The following is a 20,248-nucleotide window of genomic DNA, read 5'->3' as shown; positions in this document are numbered from 1 at the left end:
TCGTTTAAGTGTAACCTTGAAGGCCATGCCAACCTGATCTAATGGGGAATAAAATATAGCTCACGTCACTCTATAATTAAGTATTTTTATTTTTTGGAACAACTCTCTTGTAAATGAGACCCTGGGTCTCAATGAGATTTTACCTTGATAAATAAAGGTTAATAAAACAATAAAACATTTTTGTTATTTACGATGACCCTCTGAATCTCTGCCTTGCAGCGGACTATCACAGCAACAACTACACGGTGACTAACGGCTGGAAGATCCACAACACTGCCAAAAACAAGTGGTTTGTCTGCATGGCCAAAAATGCAGAGGACAAGCAGAAGTGGCTGGACGCCATCTTGAGGGAACGGGAGCAGCGAGAATGTGAGTAAAACTTTTTTTTAAAAGGCAATTTATGGTACTTACCGGTTTATGGGACTGAAAGCCCGCAACCAGAAATGATATTTTATTTAATACGAGAGTTTCCCCTCATGGAAAAATGCAGTTGATTTTGCGATCTTTGCTTAGAAAGACACGGCACTGCTGACCACGTTTAACAAGGGGACTAACAGGTGTGAGCAATTAACTTATTTATTTCATACTTACAGTTTCTCACTAGAGCGTTGGATGAAATCATTGTACCCATGTGTATCTAATAAACTGCTGACTGAGTATATCCAAGTGCCTCCAGCTCCACTCCACTCTATCTGCCCTACATGTTGGTGTCACCTTAGATCCACCAGCGATCAGGGCTCCCTCAGCTGGGACGCCAGAACAGCAGTGGATGTGCTTCTGACCTGGATGCAGTGTTTGTTTCCTACGGTCACATCCCACCTTGAACAAGATGCCCGCCTTTGTTTGGTAAACAGAGACTCGTGTGACATGACGTCTGCAGGTCGCCTGGCTGACCTGTGCTATAAGCAGAGGCTGCTACAGCAAATCTCGTCTTCACTTTTACAAAACTCAGTGCAGCAGAGGGATTTGACGAATCAAAGCCATGAGTCAGATGTCTCATTCACAAACAACAAATGTGCTAAAAACAGTGTCTTGGTCAAATGCTTGAAATAGAAAAAGCTTTGCTTGTCAAAGAAAATGAAGCTCATGCACTTTAATTCATCTGGATCTATTTTTACTCACATTAAAATGTGTCTTTTCTAGAATTGAACACAGATTTGTATCTATTTCAGCTGTTTGTTTTGCAGCCATGTAATGAAAACACATGTGGAATTCGCTTTAGTGTGCAGAAAATCAAGAGTGTGTTTCGTCTCACCCCCCCACAAAAAACCCACTTCATTCACCGATTCCTAAAACTAAACCCTAGCCAGCACCACATCCACTGATTTGGGATTAGCAATGCAAGCTGATATTCTTGTTGCTCCATCGGACTTCCTTCTTTTGCCTTAAAATGTGTTGCCACCTGTTCGGCCCTGGCCATCTGTCTTTGTTATGTTGTGTGCGTTAGACAGTGTGAAAGGCTTTAACCAGATTTGGGCCGGTACACAACAGGTCACCTGATAGCATTGATGCCTAAAAAATCAAAACGGGATCCCTACACCTACACCAAAACGACACAACTCTCAACGGCTTTGCTGCACATGCGCGTCTGCAGAGGATCAGTCAACATAAACATTAGCATTTTTCTGATTTGGTAACATTAAATAAGCATCCACAGCAGTCATCAGCATCGGATCCTGCGATGAAAGGGTCTCCAAGTAGGAACAAGTACGGAGGAGTGTGCTGCAGCTTGTGGTGTTTGGTTTCAACCCCGGCGGAAATCGACCTGAGGCTAACAGATGCCAGATCAGTCACAGTGCCCAGTTTCCCCACACTCTCCCTTTCTATCACCCTCTCCTTAGTATACTCTCCTCGCACTGTGCTTACCTTTCTCGACCTCTTTACTGACAGTCTAGACGGCCACATGATAACGTTTTACCGCAATAAATCCTAGCCACGTTTTAATTTTCACCCCTCATGCATCGTTGCGTTCTTGACACGCCTTGTTTAGCGTGACCTTTTCCATGTATCGCTGTGGTCCTTCCGTGTGTCGGACATGTGGCTCTCCTGAACCCTCCTAAAAGACCTCCATTGTTCAACCACTTCCAGCTGGAGGTGTTTTGTCTTATCGCCGTTTTCACGGCAGTTCGGGGGGGAAACGCGTGGGTCGGATAATGCGGCAGAGTAGGAGCTTGTGCCAATGAGTGCAGGAAGACGAGGGGCAGCACAAGACGAAATCTGACAGCTGGAACAGAAGCTGAGGGGCCTCTGCGCAGGACGGGCCCCGTCTGTTGTTCAATGACACTCATTGTTTAACTCTACTCCAGCTGCTGGCAAATGTAATATAACCCCACCTCCATCACAGACCGCCAGTGCAGAACCCCAAAGACTATGGGAAAACTGGTTTCAAGAGATAGTTGGGTAGTCTCTCTCCCACTTTACGCGTTGTATAATGCAGCATGAAAGATATTAGCATTGCATAGTTTATACAGGGCAGATAGTTGGGAAACACGAAGGACCTCGGCATGCCGGGCCAACCTCAAAGCAACAGTGACCAATGCAAAACAGTCGCCTCGCATTTCCTTGTGTCCTCTGTCCAAATGTGCAGACAAAGTCACTTCAAAGGCTGCAGCCGAATGCCAGCTGATCACCAACATGCACATATGTTGCGCGGCTGCATGAGAGGAAATGACTTGCCGGCAGTTTGTATTTGTAGTCCAAAAGGTCTCCGGAAGACGAACAAAGTCACCTAGCATATTGGAGCCAAGGCGCTAAGGAGGGGCGGCACAAAGCGGGAGAAGTCAGTGATTCGTTGGGCTAAGCAGCCAATCAAAAACTGGGTCAAAGATCAAGATAGTTAGACCACTTTCCAGGTGTCACATTTATAATATGTTCTCTGTTAACCTTATTGAAGCGATCAGCATGCAGTGGAGTTTAGCAGCCCGATGACTCTCTCAGTGGAGTTAAGCAGCTCAGGGAGGCGCGGTGCAGCCGAGTCACAAAGTCTCACATGGTGGTTCAACCCCCACGACGGGGGTTAAGAGTCTCAAAGTGTGAACTCACTGGAGAGGCTTTACTGGGCCAGCAGGCCTCACAATGGGCCCTCACATGTTCCCATAGAGGAATCGGAGTTAAGAAACCGACACAGAAACAAGATCGAGATCACGCTGCCCTCCTGAACTCTACTTACTCAACAACAACATGTCTCGGAGAGATTAACATCTGGGTTTGTATTAGAAGGCTGAGGCAGACCCGAGCCGCCGTGCTCGGTTCCAGGCTCCATTCCATCTGCACAATACCAGAACACAACCGGGCCGTCCAGCAAAGACCCGTTTGTCTCTTCTAAGCACCATGACAGCCTTTGACTTCTGGCTTTGACACGTGCAGAAAGCCGTGTGAGGCGAGTTTAAATCTGTGTCCGGTAATAGGTGTGCTGTGTTTTCTTTTGCTAGTGTGATGTATTCACTGTTCTTCCAGGCCTCCTCATTGACCAATCCCCTCTCATCTTGTTGTTTGTGCAGCCCTCAAGCTCGGAATGGAGCGGGACGCCTATGTGATGATCGCCGAGAAAGGGGAGAAGCTCTACCACATGATGATGACCAAGAGCCGGCACCTGATCAAGGATCGACGCAGGAAGCTCAGCATTGTGCCCAAGTGCTTCATGGGAAAGTGAGTTTCTTTTCATTCTGAGTTCTACAGCTTCCAGGAATGTGACTGCGATGCTGTGCTGCTCACAAGGGGATCCTTACAAATTGGTTGTTACGTAAGAGCAGCGGGCTTTCAAAAGAGCTGGGGTCCAATCCCCTCAAGTCCTGGCAACAAGCCTAAACTGTTTTACCCCTACATCCTCTTGTCTGTAATGAGCCCCCGCCTCATAGCCCCCTCTCATGGTTCATAGAAAGGGCCAAATTGCTGCACACACACTTATATCATCGAACACACACTCACACACCCAGACTTTCTTTAGCAAAGGAGCTTGAACCGAGCCTCTTTGAGAAGCCTGTCTCTGCCCCCTTGATGTTTCAGTACAATGACCGGACAATGAGAGGACTCGCTTAAGTTTCCCCTTCATGATCCCGAGCACCAATTAAAATTCTTTCCTGCACCATTTTTGGGGAAAGAAAATGAAACGAGGCAAGACTACGACGGTGACTGATGACCGGTCTTGTAAAGAGAAACCACGGGAGCAGCCATTAATGTCTGCAACGCTGCCAACGGTATATTACAAATCGTTAAACGCACCCCTCATCTGAAATAGTTTTTTTTTTTTTTTTTTGGAGTGGTGAATGGAGTGGATGAAAACACACCGACTACCATCGCATCAGCCAGCGCCAAGAAGTGTATTTAATGGGTTCGCTCAAAAATGTAATGGTGTTTCTGGGAGACGTGGTTCGTCTTGGTGGCGTCGACGAAGTCCTTGTCTGGGGTGTTTTTATTCTCTTCGTCCAATGCAACTCACTCGGCCCTGAGACCTTCCAGGAAGTCCATTCTACTGTATTGTGTGTGTCAGCATGTCAGAGTGTACTGTATTTAGAACATTGCGTTATTAGTATGTTCCTCTTCCTCTCACTCCCTTTTCACTTTTCTATCATATCCCACTTTGATCAATTTATCGCTCAGTCATTTCCTCCCGGTGAGTGCAACCTGCATTAGCATCGCATTTATCTCTCTGATGAAATTAGCAGCAGGCTTAGTTTGAGTGCTTATTGGACTAAACGGAGACGCTGACTGCCGGTTTGATAGCACACCCCCCCACACACACACATTGTCTTGATGGCATCATCCAGTCATCTGTCTGCTAACGGCGTCGGAAGATAGTCGCTGTTCGCACACTTGGCGTGCCAGATTTCTAAGTGGTCATATATCATATCCAAATGTTCTTGTATTGTTTGTTCCTACTTTTTTGTTCAGAGAGGAGAGCTGACACTAGAAGGCGATCCAGTTAGAGCTCCCCGCTCCGTGTCTGGCTTAGCTTCTGTTCCTCTGGCTTTTGGTCCTCAACATATTTCACCCTCTGAGGGAAAATACATTAGCCGCCTCCCAATTCAATACTGAAGACAATAATTCAATATGATGACTTATTGTCTTTCAATGGAATCATGTTGTGATGATCATATGTTGAGAATTATGTGGTCTAAACGGATAATAACAAGCACATGCTAACTAAAATCTCTAAAAAAGAAATTGGATAATTTTGCTCTGAAGTTCTTAATAATATATTTATTGGATTACCAGAAAACAACCTACATCCTGATAAATATTGTTATCGAGAAATGGAATTAACTATATCGGGCTCTAATTTTTCGTAGCGCATGTAGTGCTTTCAAACATTAAAGATGACGAATGAAGTGCACTATAACAACTATACATACTAGTATGGACTAGTATCGTCCCACAATGAGTTGCATACGGGAAATGTAGCCGGAACAAATAACTCTAAATGTCAAATGGTTATAAAACAGACACACAGTGTTTGGGAAAACATACTGTAAATATTAGTATGTAGTATTTATGCATTACTGCTGTTGCTGAACTCCACCTACAGATTTCAAACAGTTATCAGCAGACTTTCCCACAAATCCATCTGTCTTCAACTTCTGTGTGGCTGAATGCTCTCTCTCTCTCTCTCTCTCTCTCTCTCTCTCTCTCTCTCTCTCTCTCTCTCTCTCTCTCTCTCTCTCACACACACACACACACACACACACACACACACACACACACACACACACACACACACACACACACACACACACACACACACACACACACACTATTTATGCTCATCATATTCATTTCCATAACAGCTCTGTGTCCAAATTTAACCTAACTCTTACATAACACACACACACACACACACACACACACACACACACACACACACACCCAACATCCCCTCACATTCAGTCCCCTGTCAATGCCAATTAACAGCCACTTTGACATGCATGTACAAAGAGACAATCAACACACACTCGTATCAAACACTCTTTTTTTTCCAAATATAATAAAATATTCCTTTTGTGCGTCAGGCTGACACTAAGGACCAGTGGCAGGTGGTTGAAGGTGTCTGCAGTTCTGCTGCATAATCACACACACACACACACACGCACACACACATACACACACACACACACACACACACACACACACACACACACACACACACACACACACACACACACACACACATCATATACTTATATATGTATGATTTATATACAAGTACTCCCTTATGCTTATCAGTAACGCATGCTGAGCAATTAAACATGCAATGGGTGTGTGAGTGTATATATGTACTGTATGTACTGTACTGGCTGAAAGCAAATGAACACATGAGTACACAGACTTCATAATTGTTAACCATGTTGGAATGTTCATACACACACACACACACACACACACACACACACACACACACACACACCAGCTCTCTCCAATTCCCCCTTTATCATTATCTGGGGAAGTGATTTCACTCAGCAGCATGAAAGACGACGAAGGGGAGAATGTAATTTTCTCCTTCAAACATTTGTTCAGCTCACACTGGGCGTGAAAAGAAGCCGGCGGAGCCGACGTTCTTACATTCTGGTGGCTAATACAGTGTCGGAGTCGGAGGGATATTTGTAGCAAAAGAGGAAAGTTATGAGAAAGTTTTCCACGAACATGCCCTGTACTGAAGATGTGCACTGTTCTGTTCCTGTGGTGATAAACTTCATTAAAACTGGAACCATTTAAAATGGCTCGCTGACAGACTAAACTGCACAAAGGGCCTCGCATAGTACCAAGATGTTGCATTGCGTAAGGCTGTTGTTGGTGAACATCCAGGCCAGCTGTGCTCCAGAATGTATTTCACTGTTTGTGTCACGTGGGCTCACGGACAGCACAAGGCATCATAGACACTATACAGCATCACATGCATCAGTGACATACAGGACAAACATACAGCAAATGTCTGCTGCAGTTGGGAACAGCTCTGCTTACTGGCCACACTATACACATTTTTCATTTTTCATGTGTTTTGTTTTGGGCAACAGAATCCAAGAAAAACAAATAAAAGAGCTGTTAAGCTGTGTTTGGATGTTGGCGCTGGAGGGAAACTGGAGCACAAACACCGTTAAGTCTTTAACACCAAGCCCAGCTTTGCTGCTGCCTTCGCTGAAGCAGCAACCTGAACGTCACATTCTTGTCTTTCCTCATCGTTGTCCTCCGGCACGTCCGTGGAGACTCCGACTACTTATCAAACAGTGAATCCATAGTGACATCTGTGCAAATATTTATAATAATAGTCACTTTGATTCTATTTGAAACTGATGAGCTGCAGTGAAATCCCCCTCGTGGAGTAGATGTATCACACATATATCTCACATATACTAGTAGTCTTTGTATACTATACTATGACTGATACATAAAGTTTTTCTTCACATTTTATTAAAATTTTAAATTTGACTTTACATTTAGTTTTTAAAGTCGAGCTGAAATAAAAAATTGCCTTTTTAACATTTTTAGATCACATCCACAGTCATATTGTGTGCCAATTTAACAATATATTCATATTTTCTTCGTATTTTTAACTCAAAATCCAATACATTCCAATCAATAATATCATTACGTTCATCCATCAATCAATCTTCCATTCCTTTTTCACTCAGAAATATCTCACTCTTGAAATGCTGATTCAGCTGGAATATAAGAGCTTATAACAAGAGTGCTGCATGTTTTTGAGTGCGGTGTGATCTTATTTACCATAAACCATGAACATGAGAGTCTTCAGGAATAAATCTGAAAGAAATTCCAACTTCAAATCCAAGACAACAACAGCGTTACCCAGGCTGCTGTCTACCAGGTGATTTCTGTGTAATTCCGTGCAAAAACAGCACAGCAAGCAGCCCCATGGACGTTTCTAAAGAAAACAACAGCGAACAGATAACCACTTGAAGAACCAGGCCTCATGATATGCTCGTTTGTCTCTGTTGTCAGTGAGTTTGTATCGTGGCTGATCGAGAGCGGAGAGATCAGTAAGCCTGACGAAGGGGTCAACCTGGGACAAGCCTTGCTGGAAAATGGCATCATCCACCATGGTGAGACGAAGCAAAAATCCTTTATTTCTCTCTGTTTTTCTCCGTTTTGTTATTGTTTGTTATTTACTCACATCTTGATGCTCTTTGCAGCACCCCGTGTCATAACGTTTTAACTTTGTTTAGTCATATCGTCTCGTTTATTTTCATCTTGTTTTGATCTTTTTCTCACATTCTCCTTCTGTAATCGTTTGACTCATCATGCTATGAATTTGTCCTGTTTCCTACGCGAGCACACAATGATAGGGGAAGAAAAACCGCCATGATCCAAAAGGCATTGTCTGGCAATAATAACTCTTGAAATGTGTCTCGCATTATTTCCCCTTCCCTGGTTTTGTCTCCAGTGTGACATTCACGGCTCCACCAAACTGAATCATGCATCGAGTAATGGCATCCGCACACACACACACACCAACCTGTACGTCATGTATGAACACGGTGGTCCTGAATGTTGTTGAAGGGGCTCTTGTCCGCGGTACGATTTATACACACACCGCACTTTCTGGGAAAAAACAACCGTCACATTCCTTAATGCGTGTGGAAAATCCCCTGCAATCCTCCCTCAGCCGTCCACGAGCACAGCGAGGTGCAGCGACGAGGCTTTACGGGCAAACGTAGTGGCTCGGGCCCGGCAGGTAGATTGTAGGTGTCGACCAGTCAGTCAGTGAAAAGAATTCAGACAGACAGGTAATACGACAGAGTGGCAAATTGGATCTGTCCGTCTACCCCGTCATGCATTTAAGTGAAGAGACGCGTAAAAAGAGAGACGGTCAACCACATGTATTTTATAGTCTCCTATCTCCTTCGCTCCCATGATGATTCAGTCCATTCATGTGCTTTAAGTCCCACATTTGACACACTTTACAATGGCTGATTGTGTGGTGCCTTTGGTTTTATGAGGACGTTTTAAGTCTAGACTGAGAAAACCAGCGGCTTGTTTGAGCCCATGCCAGCTTGTTGTGGTGAACCGAACTGACTCGCTTTGTCAGATTTTGACGGATCTCCAACAGCAATTTGTTTGGATGCTTGTATTAGTCATTTTCCATTTTCTGCTTCTTTTTTTTTTGTTTGTTTATTAATGCGATTATGGAGGTTTTATGGGAATTGGCAGCTATCTGCTAAATTAAATATTTGAATCTCATAGCTTACCAGGAACATTTTCCAATGGAAGTGTTTACCACATTCTCTCTAATCAATGAATAACACAGTTAGGAACAAAATACATTGGCAATACTCTATATACTCAATATACTATACTCCCAACATAATGAAGGACCCAGAGAATTCATGGCAACCTCCTAAATCTCAAAGTTTACTGAGTTGGACTCGACACAAGTATGCGTACAACTCGTTAATACACATGGACATTATTGAGGTTTATATGTGACAATGAGTAAATTTAGATGATTTTTGAAGATGATAAACTCTCAAAAAGCAATGAACGACCTGAAAGGCAGTTATATTTTACCTCAGTTTTCCACGGTTAGGACTGGAGGAGGAAGGGCATACGTAAACATTTTCTCCTTCTGGTGATATTTCAGTGTCTGACAAGCACCAGTTCAAAAACGAGCAGGTTTTGTACCGATTCCGCTATGACGATGGCACCTACAAGGCCCGCAGTGAGATGGAGGACATCATGTCCAAGGTAAATATACTTCTTCATCTGAATGTCTTTGTTGGTATTTGATAGGAAAAGAAAAAAAAACAACGATGAGCAAAAGAGACATACGCATTAGTCTGAGCTGTAAATATGCATCAGATTCATATTAAAGTATCTTAAAAAATACATTGAATATACATTTGAATACATTTGTTAAATATTCATTTTTAGTACATTCATACAATCATAAACGTTGGTAACTGCTCCCTCACAGTTTATGCAAATACTGTGGAGGCACTAATCCCTTCCCATACAACACTCCAAATAAAGGACATAAAGATTAGAGACAAGACAAAGGTTGGTTATGATGGCCTACTTCTGTTTCCAGACCCAACAGTGGTTTTGCAATGTCTCTCCTCTAGCGCTAGCCCTCGGGTACCTCTTTTTTTACAGTCAACAGTTAAAGATCTTTTCCCGAGGCCATGCTTGTACTTGTTTACCCAAGGTGTGTAGCTCTGTATGACTCAGTGGCTCCGTTTCTCTTCTCCTTTAGGGCGTCAGGCTGTACTGCCGCCTTCACAGCCTCCACATGCCTGTCATCAAGTAAGTACCTGCCCTTGTCCTCTCTCTCTCCTCCTCCTCTTGTGCCGCTCCCCCACCCGCCCCATATGCTAATGCTCCTGCTCTCCAGGTGCACAAATGCATATTCATGGAGGGTTCACATTCGGCCCACGTCACCTTTTCTGTCAGGACTGAACAGTAGCACAGCCGGGACTGAGAGCCCTCCAAACTCTCCCTTTTTTTTCCTGTCCAACTTGGCCTCTCGGCTGCTGTAGGTTTCATGTCTGCAGGATTCACTTCAGGTTTTCATGACTGGAGGTTTATATGAGGCAGCACTTGAAGGATTAAGGAGGGCCACATATTCAGAGCATTTGTCTTTCAGTCTTCAGTGTTGTGGATACGCTGGATTTATGTTTGGAAAACGTTCAACCATGAGTTGAGCGTGAGTTCAAATGATGACTGCAAACATTTTTTTCTCCCTCTTTGACGCACACACTCACTCAAACATAAGACATATAAACGCTACAGTATATACACACACCATTATACGCCCTATATGTTAATATACAGTTCTCCATTAGTCCAATTTTCTTCTTTTAAACTAACTATATTTCTAATTCTGGACACAAATGATGACTTAGTCCCGTGAATGATCTCACTCAACAAATATGATTTCCATCCGAAGGTCTAGGAGTCACAATGGAAGTACGACTCTCTACAGAAGCACAGGAAACAGCCATCATCTCCCTCCGACACACACAAACACTTTCTCTGTCCGCCGAAGCCGCTCCCTTCATACACTTCCCCCCCCTCACCCCCCATCTCTCCCTCCATCACTCACCCCACTGATGGAAGTGGTGCCTTTAGTGCAAACAAAGAGCTTTTTGGTCCAGGGAGAAAATCCTATTAACATACAAAAGGCAATCCCTCCGCCTGCCAGCTAGATATGATGTAATGTGGCTCGCTTTTTTAATCTGTCTCTACATTGGCATCGTGAGTGGCAACCATTCATTAAAAAGTCTGCGTGATGGTTTGTATTGTGTCGTGTGAATGGTTAATAAATAACTCTGCCTCTGTTTTATTAAACTTTGTTGAGTGACAAAGCGGTTTCATAACTCAGCAAACAATAATGATAATACCATATGATGAATAGATATACAAACCAAATCAAATCAATCTTGGGAATGTCACAGATGTCTTCTGCTGTAGAGGATGATGCAGGAAATCATTGATCAGCAGACGCTGCCTGGAAGCAGCTCACTCTTCACGTCGTGTTGTCTGCCGTATCAATCAGTGCACTTCTTGACCGTCACTTAGCTGCTGTTTGTGTTTTCCTTCTGAATGTGGTGGTTTACAATACGGGAGGTCCGCTCCAGACACACGTCTTACTCACAGCATTGAGACGTCGAAGCAAATATAGACAACGTGACTCCATAAAGGCAACATTATAGAAAAAAAAAAGACACTGTTAGGCTTTGATGAATGGGAAGTATGATGTATTATGAAGCGGACTGTTTTGCTGTCCAACCATTGGGAAAATACATTTTGTTAATATTTTTGTTTTCGCAATTAGGGACAGAGACCACCATCTGAAAACCTTCAAATCTGTGGTGCCTGCCAGCAAACTGGTGGACTGGCTACTCCTGCAGGTAAAATCTATTCTACTTTTATTTAATCCAAACATGCATAATGTTAAACACGGCGTCACAGGGGTAAAATAATAATAATAATAATAATAACTGTCATTACAGTAACTGAGTCATTGTACTGTTTGCCAGTATTTTATTTTTGCTGAATGAATTGCAAATTGAACTTTTTTTTTTAGATCAAATAATGCTTATTTACAAAACATGCAGTCTCCCAGTCTGTCAATGCCTTTATTCTACACATTAATTAACACCCATGTTCTCTGCAGCAAACACACTAGAGAGGTCAGGCCAGCGGCGCTGCAGCCTGCTGCGTATGAGAAGGTGTAAACAGGCATTGTAACTGACCGACTGTGTGCGTCACTGATTTGGTTTCCCAGGGCGACTGCTCGACCCGAGAGGACGCGGTGACGCTGGGTGTGGGGCTCTGCAACAACGGCTTCATGCACCACGGTCAGTTCATTTCCTTCTCTCACAGACAGACATGAAGGAAGGGTACACACACTGACAAACCTACATGTCGTTGTTTTTTTAAAATTCAATTCAGTTTAATGATACTCGAGATAAAAGGAGCTCAGTGATACTTTGACATGACACATTTTTTTCCCTCTCTATCCACACAAATGAAATATCTGCCTCTCATCTGTCATGCCGTCATAAGCAAAAAAAAAAATGTGCAACGAAAATGTGCATACCTGGTCAGCCGAGTCTGGTAACCTCACTGACCACGTTGTAGTGGAGCGGCTTTGGAATCCAGCATGTTGAACGTAAACAGTGTTAGCAGTGGACCCTAACCAGAGCTGTTTGGTGTAACGACACAGCTGTCTGGGTCAGTCCACTGACCCACGACCACCATGGCCTAAAACCGAATCTTCATTGGCCAAATGTATTATATGTAAAGTGAGAAAGAAGAACTTAATATTGGAATACTGAACAGAAGGACTACCTGATGCATGCAGTGAATACGCGAAGACGGAAATCTATGATAAGAAATTGTCATTATTACAAAACATCTAATTGGGCCAAGATGCTGGACCACCGTAGTCCCCACACCAATGATCAGACCGAGATGAGTGTATACAAAATTATATACAAAAAAGCATACAAAGCTCTTCTCAAACACACACTCAGGAAGTCTGCCTTCACTTTTAGCCTGATGGGCTTTCCCACATACAGCTTCCTCTACCAACTGTTGTCACCTGTCTTGCCTCTCCTTCTCTGCCCTTCTTCAGGGTCATGACCTCTCTCCTGTCAGCCTGTCTGCACTCCTCACCTCTCCACTAGTCACTCTCTGTAGTCCCGAGTCAGCACATCTGCTGCTCTTCACCTGGTTCCTCTTGACCTCTTCGTCTTTCTCTGCCTCGGACAGAGACGTTCTATTATCGGGTTTACCGTCCGTCCGTCCCATTCTCCTGGCACAAACCTCCACTTGGACTTGAGAACGAACTGATCAGAATTCGGTGGTCAAGGGTCACTATGACGTCACAAAACAAGTATTTGGCTATAACTCAAGAACGCATATAATTATGACAATTTCAAACAAATGTATAATCGGATAAAATGAAGACATAAATTTAGATGTAAAAATGCAACATGACACTGACTACTGTTAGGCCATAATTGTAGTTGTGTCTTCTCCCCTGTCCTCGTCTCCCTTGGCTCTGTCTTTTATAGTCTGTCTGGTTTATGAGGTTATGAGGCTCCCGCTGGTGGGAGGATGACTGACAACAGATAACACAGTTAATATACCTTTCATCTGCCCTTGCCTGCTCACATCATTCATCCACACCAGTTGCATTTTCCCCTTCAGGCAAGTCAACATACAGGGCACTATTTCCACGCAACCCCTATGAGTCTCGTTACACGCCAAAATCTCCTTTACAAGTTATTATCTTTTGACAATGAGATATATATAATTATTATAATGAAAGTAATTGTGAGAATGTTTTTTATCAGCATTTACATTTATGTAAATCAAACAATAACTGATATAAATAATGGTTAATGGCTGCCACAGCACTCGTATCAGTCAGATATGTATATTTTAAATGATTTTAAATTAGTTGTCCGTATATAAATGGATAGATAAATACTTTATTGATCCCAAGGGAAATTTTAAATCTCCCTCTACATAGTGGAAAGAAAGGTAGAAAGGATACCAAAAGAAGTACTTATTTCATGATTGCCCATATAGTTGCAGCAGTCTAAAGTTTAATCGTATAAATTTCTTTTAAAGTGCTTGCTAACCCTGTCAAGTGCATATTTGAATACATAAAAAACAGAAGAGTCTGATCTCTGTTTTCTTCACCCTTGCATATCGTCAGCTGTTCTCTGATTTTGAACGTGTGTGCGTAATAATGTGTGTGCTTTTAGGGTATGACCCTTTCCGGAGTAGCACTCCCTCCGTTAGAATAGGTGGTGTTAAGGTATTATATGAACACAGCCTCCGTGACTCAGAGGAAATAACTCACGTTCAGGCTTAGTTTGAGTTGGCCTGAGGCCAGTGTGAGTGGGTGTGGCTTATGGGTGTCTGCGTGTTATAAGCTTGCGAAAGGCTTTTGTTCACCTTAGGGTGCCAGATGCTCGCCAAAGCTCCGAACAGCTGGGCACCTTTGGCTCTCTGTGTTGTTTTGTGCGAGGCCCATTTTACAGATCAAGTATTTTACACCCAAGCTGAGGAGGGTTGGGTCCGTTTGTCTGACATAAACACTGGATATTTTCTCAATTCTGTCCAACACAATAAAACCTGCCTCCCAAGTCATGGCTCTAGTCCAGATGTAACCATCACATGTTACTGTCATTTTAGACACACTGTTTATCTGCACCTGTTGCAGCTGTTTCCAGTGTTTGTGGGCTTTGACTTGAAGTGAAAAATGTATTTATTGATAAGTACTTGATTTCTGTTAGTAAAACTAAGTCGAGCCTGTTAAAGTTTGCCTTACGCATAAAAGATCTCAGCCTCTTCCACTGAGGCATAAAGCTTCATAAGTAAACACTGGTATCCTGAATGAGAAGTTGGATGCTGCGTCCCTATGAGAAAGAATGTAACAAAGTTATATAAAAGAAATAGTATCTTTCGTTCAAGAAAACTATTGTTGATCACAATAAATGTCCCCGTACTGTAACTGAGGGCCTTATTTCAGTGGCATAGCCTCGTATCAGATAAAACCTTTAGGGCTGTAGGGTTGATGTAGTGTGTTTTAGTTTAAACTCCAACTGCTGTGACTGGAGAAGCATCCGGAGTGAAGTCCTCACCTGTTAGATGTGCCCCATGTGTGTGAGCGCGGCTCGGCCCGACCGTGGGATTTCTAGACACATTCAGACACACGCGGCAAAATGTTTGTTGTGTCCTCCGGAGAATCCTTCCACGGCCCGGCCTGAGCTGGCTCCGGCCCAGATGTGGTTTGGCTCCAGATGTTCCTGCTAGCATCGCTACTTAATCGGCTAATTAACCATTCACTTGTTTGTGTGAATGTTACACATTAAAGTGGGAGCTTCTTGGGCAAATGACCTGCAAACAGTGTTGGTGCCATCATGTAACATGTTTACGAGTATCATTTCTTAATAAGGACATCAGTTAAGCCGGGATAAACACAAACACTCTGGATTATTAAAGGACAAGTAACAATGGATGGTCAAAGCGAATGCTGAATGCCTTTTTTCAGCAAGTTTTAACTGACATGTAAACCCAGAGCTTTTTGAGTGATTATTACCTTCTGATTACATGCTGTGTGTGCCTGTTTCCCCGTCAGTCTTGGAGAAAAGCGAGTTCAAAGACGAGTCCCAGTTCTTCCGTTTCTATGCCGACGAGGAAACGGAGGGAACCAGCACCAAGAGCAAGCAGCTCCAACGCAATGACTTCAAACTCATTGAAAACATCTTGGCCAAGTCGTTGGTGGTGAGCTGGAACACACACACACACATACACACACACACACACACACACACACACACACACACACACACACACACACACACACACACACACACACACACACACACACACACACACATATATATGTTCCTTTTTGGAGAAAAACATTTGAATAATGTTGAATGTTGAAGTGGAGCACCAAGATCTTTGAATACATGGCATTGTGATAACAGCATTGTCACTTTGTCATCAAATAAGAAACCACTGTTCAGAATGTGAAACGATGCATCAATGGATGGATTCAAAATGCCTCCTCAACCGCAGGATACTGTGCTTGTGCGTACACAGAGAGGATGTATTATGACTGTATGTCTAATTGAACTGGCACTCTACCATCTACTAGATCCTTCACTCCAGCTTGTTTGGAGTTGAGCGTGTGTGTTCTTCTTCACGATCTCTCCAGCGAGATGAAATTAACATCACTATACATGCAGAACCCCCCTTCTGTCCCAACGGACCGGCGGACTGCTTTGATGACAATATACGCCCGTTTTGAATTTGCTCTGATCAGGATGCATCTTAATGAGTCTTGTCTTGTGGAAATCAACTATACTTCTCGGGACAAAGTCCCTCTTATGTACGTGATGAGACCAGTGATTAAAACTACGAGAGGTGACAGCAGCTGATTGTTGCAGTCAGATGTACCCGACACCCATCCTCGTTTGAAGATTCAGTTTTAGTCCACGGATGTGAAACAGGGCCCAGTAAGAGATGTTTTAAACCTCCTTAGTGTTGATTCTGTTTAATGGGAAACATTTCAAATGACTTGCTAGTCAGGGTTTATGAAGTTTCATGTCCTTCCAGTCTTGGATAACAGTATTTGTTTACAGGCTGCTTAGTTCACTTACCGGTATCTAAAAAGGCAGAGCCTAATTATAATTGAAATGCAACAGCATCTCAGTTTCTCTTCCTCCTAAATGTTCTTTTATTGCAAGAATATTAAGACTCATTCTTCTAAAAAACAAATACAAGATAATAGATTCAGTAAAAAAAAAAGCAAATGTCTGTTAGGATTCTCCCAAAACCTAATTAGCACCGTTGCATTCCTAGCAGGTCATCGTCAGAGCACAGATGTCATCACAGGCTGAAGAAGCTGCACAAACCTGGATTGTTATTTGTGCAATATAATAGATCATACAGTCTGTTCATTATGAAAGCTGGATATAGCTGATATTTATATGGCACAAAAAATAAGGTTTTGGGTCCAGCAGCCTGAAACTGAGTTGTTTAGTTAAGTCCTTTATCTTTGGGGAAACCTAGAAGCATCACTTGAATCCCTTTCCACACTGGAGTGGGAAGTAGACGTGCTATCTGGCCTTCCACAAGAGGTGGGAAAAGGCTTCCCCCCCTTGATTAGCACAGCTAATCCTCCCTCATGGCTGTTATTGGAGTGAAGTGCAGGAACTCTTTATTTACCGCAGCCATCTCCTCTGATGTTAACAGCAGAGATCGTCATCTTATCGGGGCCACGCAGCAGGAAGATGGCCCCGGCAGCTTACCTAATGGGGACTGGCTAATGTGTTTGGTGATGACAGCGTTTAACTAAGCCTCGCCCCGCTGGGGAACAGAGAATACGAGAGGCTGAGAACATCGTCAGGGGCAGGACATGCAATGCACATCACAGATAGAGAAATGGGCAGAATTCAAACCATGATAATGTGCGGATAGATGTATGTACGACCACCCAGAAAGAGCGACACATGTCACCTTTGTGTAACCTCATGTATGTCTAGCAGATGCATAAATGACAAGATACTTACAGGGTCTGCAAAGTAGCAGCAGGGCACAGTGAAGGCAAATACGTTGAATTAATAGGCATAAATATGAAAACATACATACTGTCTGACTTTGCTTCTTGCCCACTGGTGATGCTGAACCAGAAAAAGATATTTCAGCCTAACAATCAGTCACCCGTGTAAATGTGGGGGTAATTAGGTGATTTTCTCCGCGCTAGATTCACCCCGAGGAAGAAGACTACGGCTTTGAGATCGAGGAGAAAAACAAGGCCATTGTGGTGAAATCTGTCAACAGGGGCTCACATGCTGAGGTAATGGCCAACACACACACACACACACACACACACACACACACACACACACTATATCTCCTTCCCGCCCCGGGGCATTCGTTCCAGTAGGTAATGGCTGTCTACTGTTTTGACGGCTGCTGTCAGTCGGCCTCTGTTTCGCTTCGGAAGGACTTCATTCTGATTGGCTGTTGAGCCATTAGACACGCTTACTCACATCACCTCCACACACAAAAAGAAAGACAGCCACACACCATTTTATTCATCCGGAGGGATTTTGAATTGCAGATAAGGCATTTAAAAGCAGCGTGATTATTATTCTTTCTAAAAGAGCATGTTATAGTATTACTGTTGTGTCCAGGAGCAGCCTGTAAAAATAGAATATGTCTCTCAGCATTAAGAGACTTATTGGTTTTCAACCTGGCACGTTCCTAAATGCCAGGTCTATGTTCCTTCCCTTCCTGTGATTTCACCTTTGCATCATGACAGGCAGCTCTCGTTGGACAAACCTGACCAGCAACCAAACCTGCGTACCGTTTCTATCTTCCTACTTGGAAACCATGCCCTGGTTGTTTGTGAGCTCTTCCTTCCTCCTCGGTCTGGAGATGAGGAAACCCTTTCTGTTCTCCAAACTATTTTATTTCCTCACACTCTCGTGTCCTGGGTCTCGCGGTTCAGGTTTCCTCATCCCTTTCTGCTATTTTACTCATTGCAGTTCTTTCTCTTCCCTCAAGTCATTTTCTGGGCAATTGCTTTTTTTTTTTTTTCTCTCTCCTCTGCCTGCTTCCACCACATTAAACCCTCACTCTTCTGCTGCCTCTTTCACCCCTTTCTCCATTTCTCTCTCCCCCTCTTACACTGTTATTCACCCCCTCTCCCCTCCTCACTCCCCACAATAACAGGATTGCTAGTTGTGACACAGACCATGTGCCAGCGACATGAATGAAGCTCAGCTGATTCCCATGGGGCTCTGAAAAGGCCTGAGAGACGCACAATCACACACAGGGGTCTTTCACTATATGATACTATTATAGATGGTCACATGCAGCCAGGCACCCGTGCTGTATAATGACACAAGCACATGCACACACACACACACACACACACACACACACACACACACACACACACACACACACACACACACACACACACACACACACACACACACACACACACTCAGATGGATGTGGCTCCTCCCAGTCATCCCTACGTCTATCCTGGGCCGCTATCCAGAGTCGGGGCCCGGCTCCGCCAGAGCCACCCCACCGGATCTGTGCCCAGGACACTGGACTCACACCACCAACACACAGAGGCAGCATTATTCTCACAACGTGACTGGAGAAGACTGCGTTTAATGTCCTGCAGCAGGATAACTTTGCAAAGCTGAGGAAGTTTGATACTAGTGAACATGTATATTTGTGTTTGCAGATTATATTTAGTTCAAGGAAAAAAGGCCAGATCTGATAACTCAAACCACCACATGAAATAAAGTGCACGTCTGCATTCACATGTACATAACTTGTGGAAATTGACAGTAATCCCTCAATCTGGAATTGCGTGCGAATCCACCAGACTGCAGCCAGGAGACTCAGGTGGAAATCTCCAGCAGCTTTATCGTATCTAGTAGTAAATCTTGATATGCACTCCCTGCTTATATAAGCCTGATCATAAGCTGGAAAATCCATAACAAGACTGAACAGGCCATGAAAACACTGAAAAGTACACGCTGATTTTCTCTGTTTTGTTTTGGTTTGTCTTCTGCCACACTCCTCGGAGGGACGTAAACCAAACCTGGACTTGATTCTGGGTTCAGTGAGTGTAAAAACTTGGATCCCACTTTATCAGGGCCCAATGACTGTGACACTAGAGACAGGATTTATGAATGTGCTCCACACATGAAACTCTTGCAGTGCAAACGGGCTTTAAAGGGAGCTGAAAACGAAACCACAAGCTGAAAATAAACCTCATTGTGTCTCCTGTCTGTGCGTCTGTCCATCCAGATGGCCGGCCTGCAGGTGGGCAGGAAGATCTTCACCATCAACGAGGACCTGCTGTTCCTGCGGCCCTTCCCCGAGGTGGAAACCATGATCAGCCAGTCCTTCTGCATACGCCGCTCCCTGCGGCTGCTGGTCGCCACCAAGGCCAAGGAGTGAGGGAACACACACAAACACTAAAAATCCACACATATACACACACACACTGGGCTGACTGGTCTTTTCTCATCCAGGATTGTAAAGATCCCCGACAACCCAGACAGCCTGTCCTTCAGACTCTGTGGCTCGGCCCCTCCTCACGTCCATGCTGTCAGGAAAGGTGAGCTGAAACCACTTTGATCACCACAGATAGTGAACGGATTTCAGAATCACTCCTGTTCTTTCCATGTGGAGAATAAAAAGCACAATCAAGGACTTTTTATTTTTTTTAAATAAA

At 43.7% G+C, this 20,248-nt stretch overlaps 1 protein-coding gene across 1 annotated transcript in view; it reads left to right on the top strand.

Moving 5' to 3' along the window:
* Nucleotides 1-20,248, top strand: part of prex1 (phosphatidylinositol-3,4,5-trisphosphate-dependent Rac exchange factor 1) — a 69,742-nt gene that overhangs the window by 29,695 nt on the left and 19,799 nt on the right. Inside the window, exons 9-19 of the mRNA XM_084015225.1 lie at nt 220-369; nt 3,501-3,648; nt 7,951-8,051; nt 9,590-9,693; nt 10,202-10,251; nt 11,783-11,858; nt 12,236-12,308; nt 15,608-15,753; nt 17,744-17,836; nt 19,819-19,967; nt 20,046-20,131. Of these exons, the coding sequence (XP_083871351.1) occupies nt 220-369; nt 3,501-3,648; nt 7,951-8,051; nt 9,590-9,693; nt 10,202-10,251; nt 11,783-11,858; nt 12,236-12,308; nt 15,608-15,753; nt 17,744-17,836; nt 19,819-19,967; nt 20,046-20,131 (1,176 nt within the window). The remainder of the gene's footprint in view (nt 1-219; nt 370-3,500; nt 3,649-7,950; nt 8,052-9,589; nt 9,694-10,201; nt 10,252-11,782; nt 11,859-12,235; nt 12,309-15,607; nt 15,754-17,743; nt 17,837-19,818; nt 19,968-20,045; nt 20,132-20,248) is intronic.

This window comes from Eutrigla gurnardus (assembly GCF_963514095.1).
Source record: "Eutrigla gurnardus genome assembly, chromosome: 8".
NCBI classification, from domain to species: domain Eukaryota; kingdom Metazoa; phylum Chordata; class Actinopteri; order Perciformes; family Triglidae; genus Eutrigla; species Eutrigla gurnardus.
This window is presented reverse-complemented; position numbering and strand designations above follow the sequence as displayed.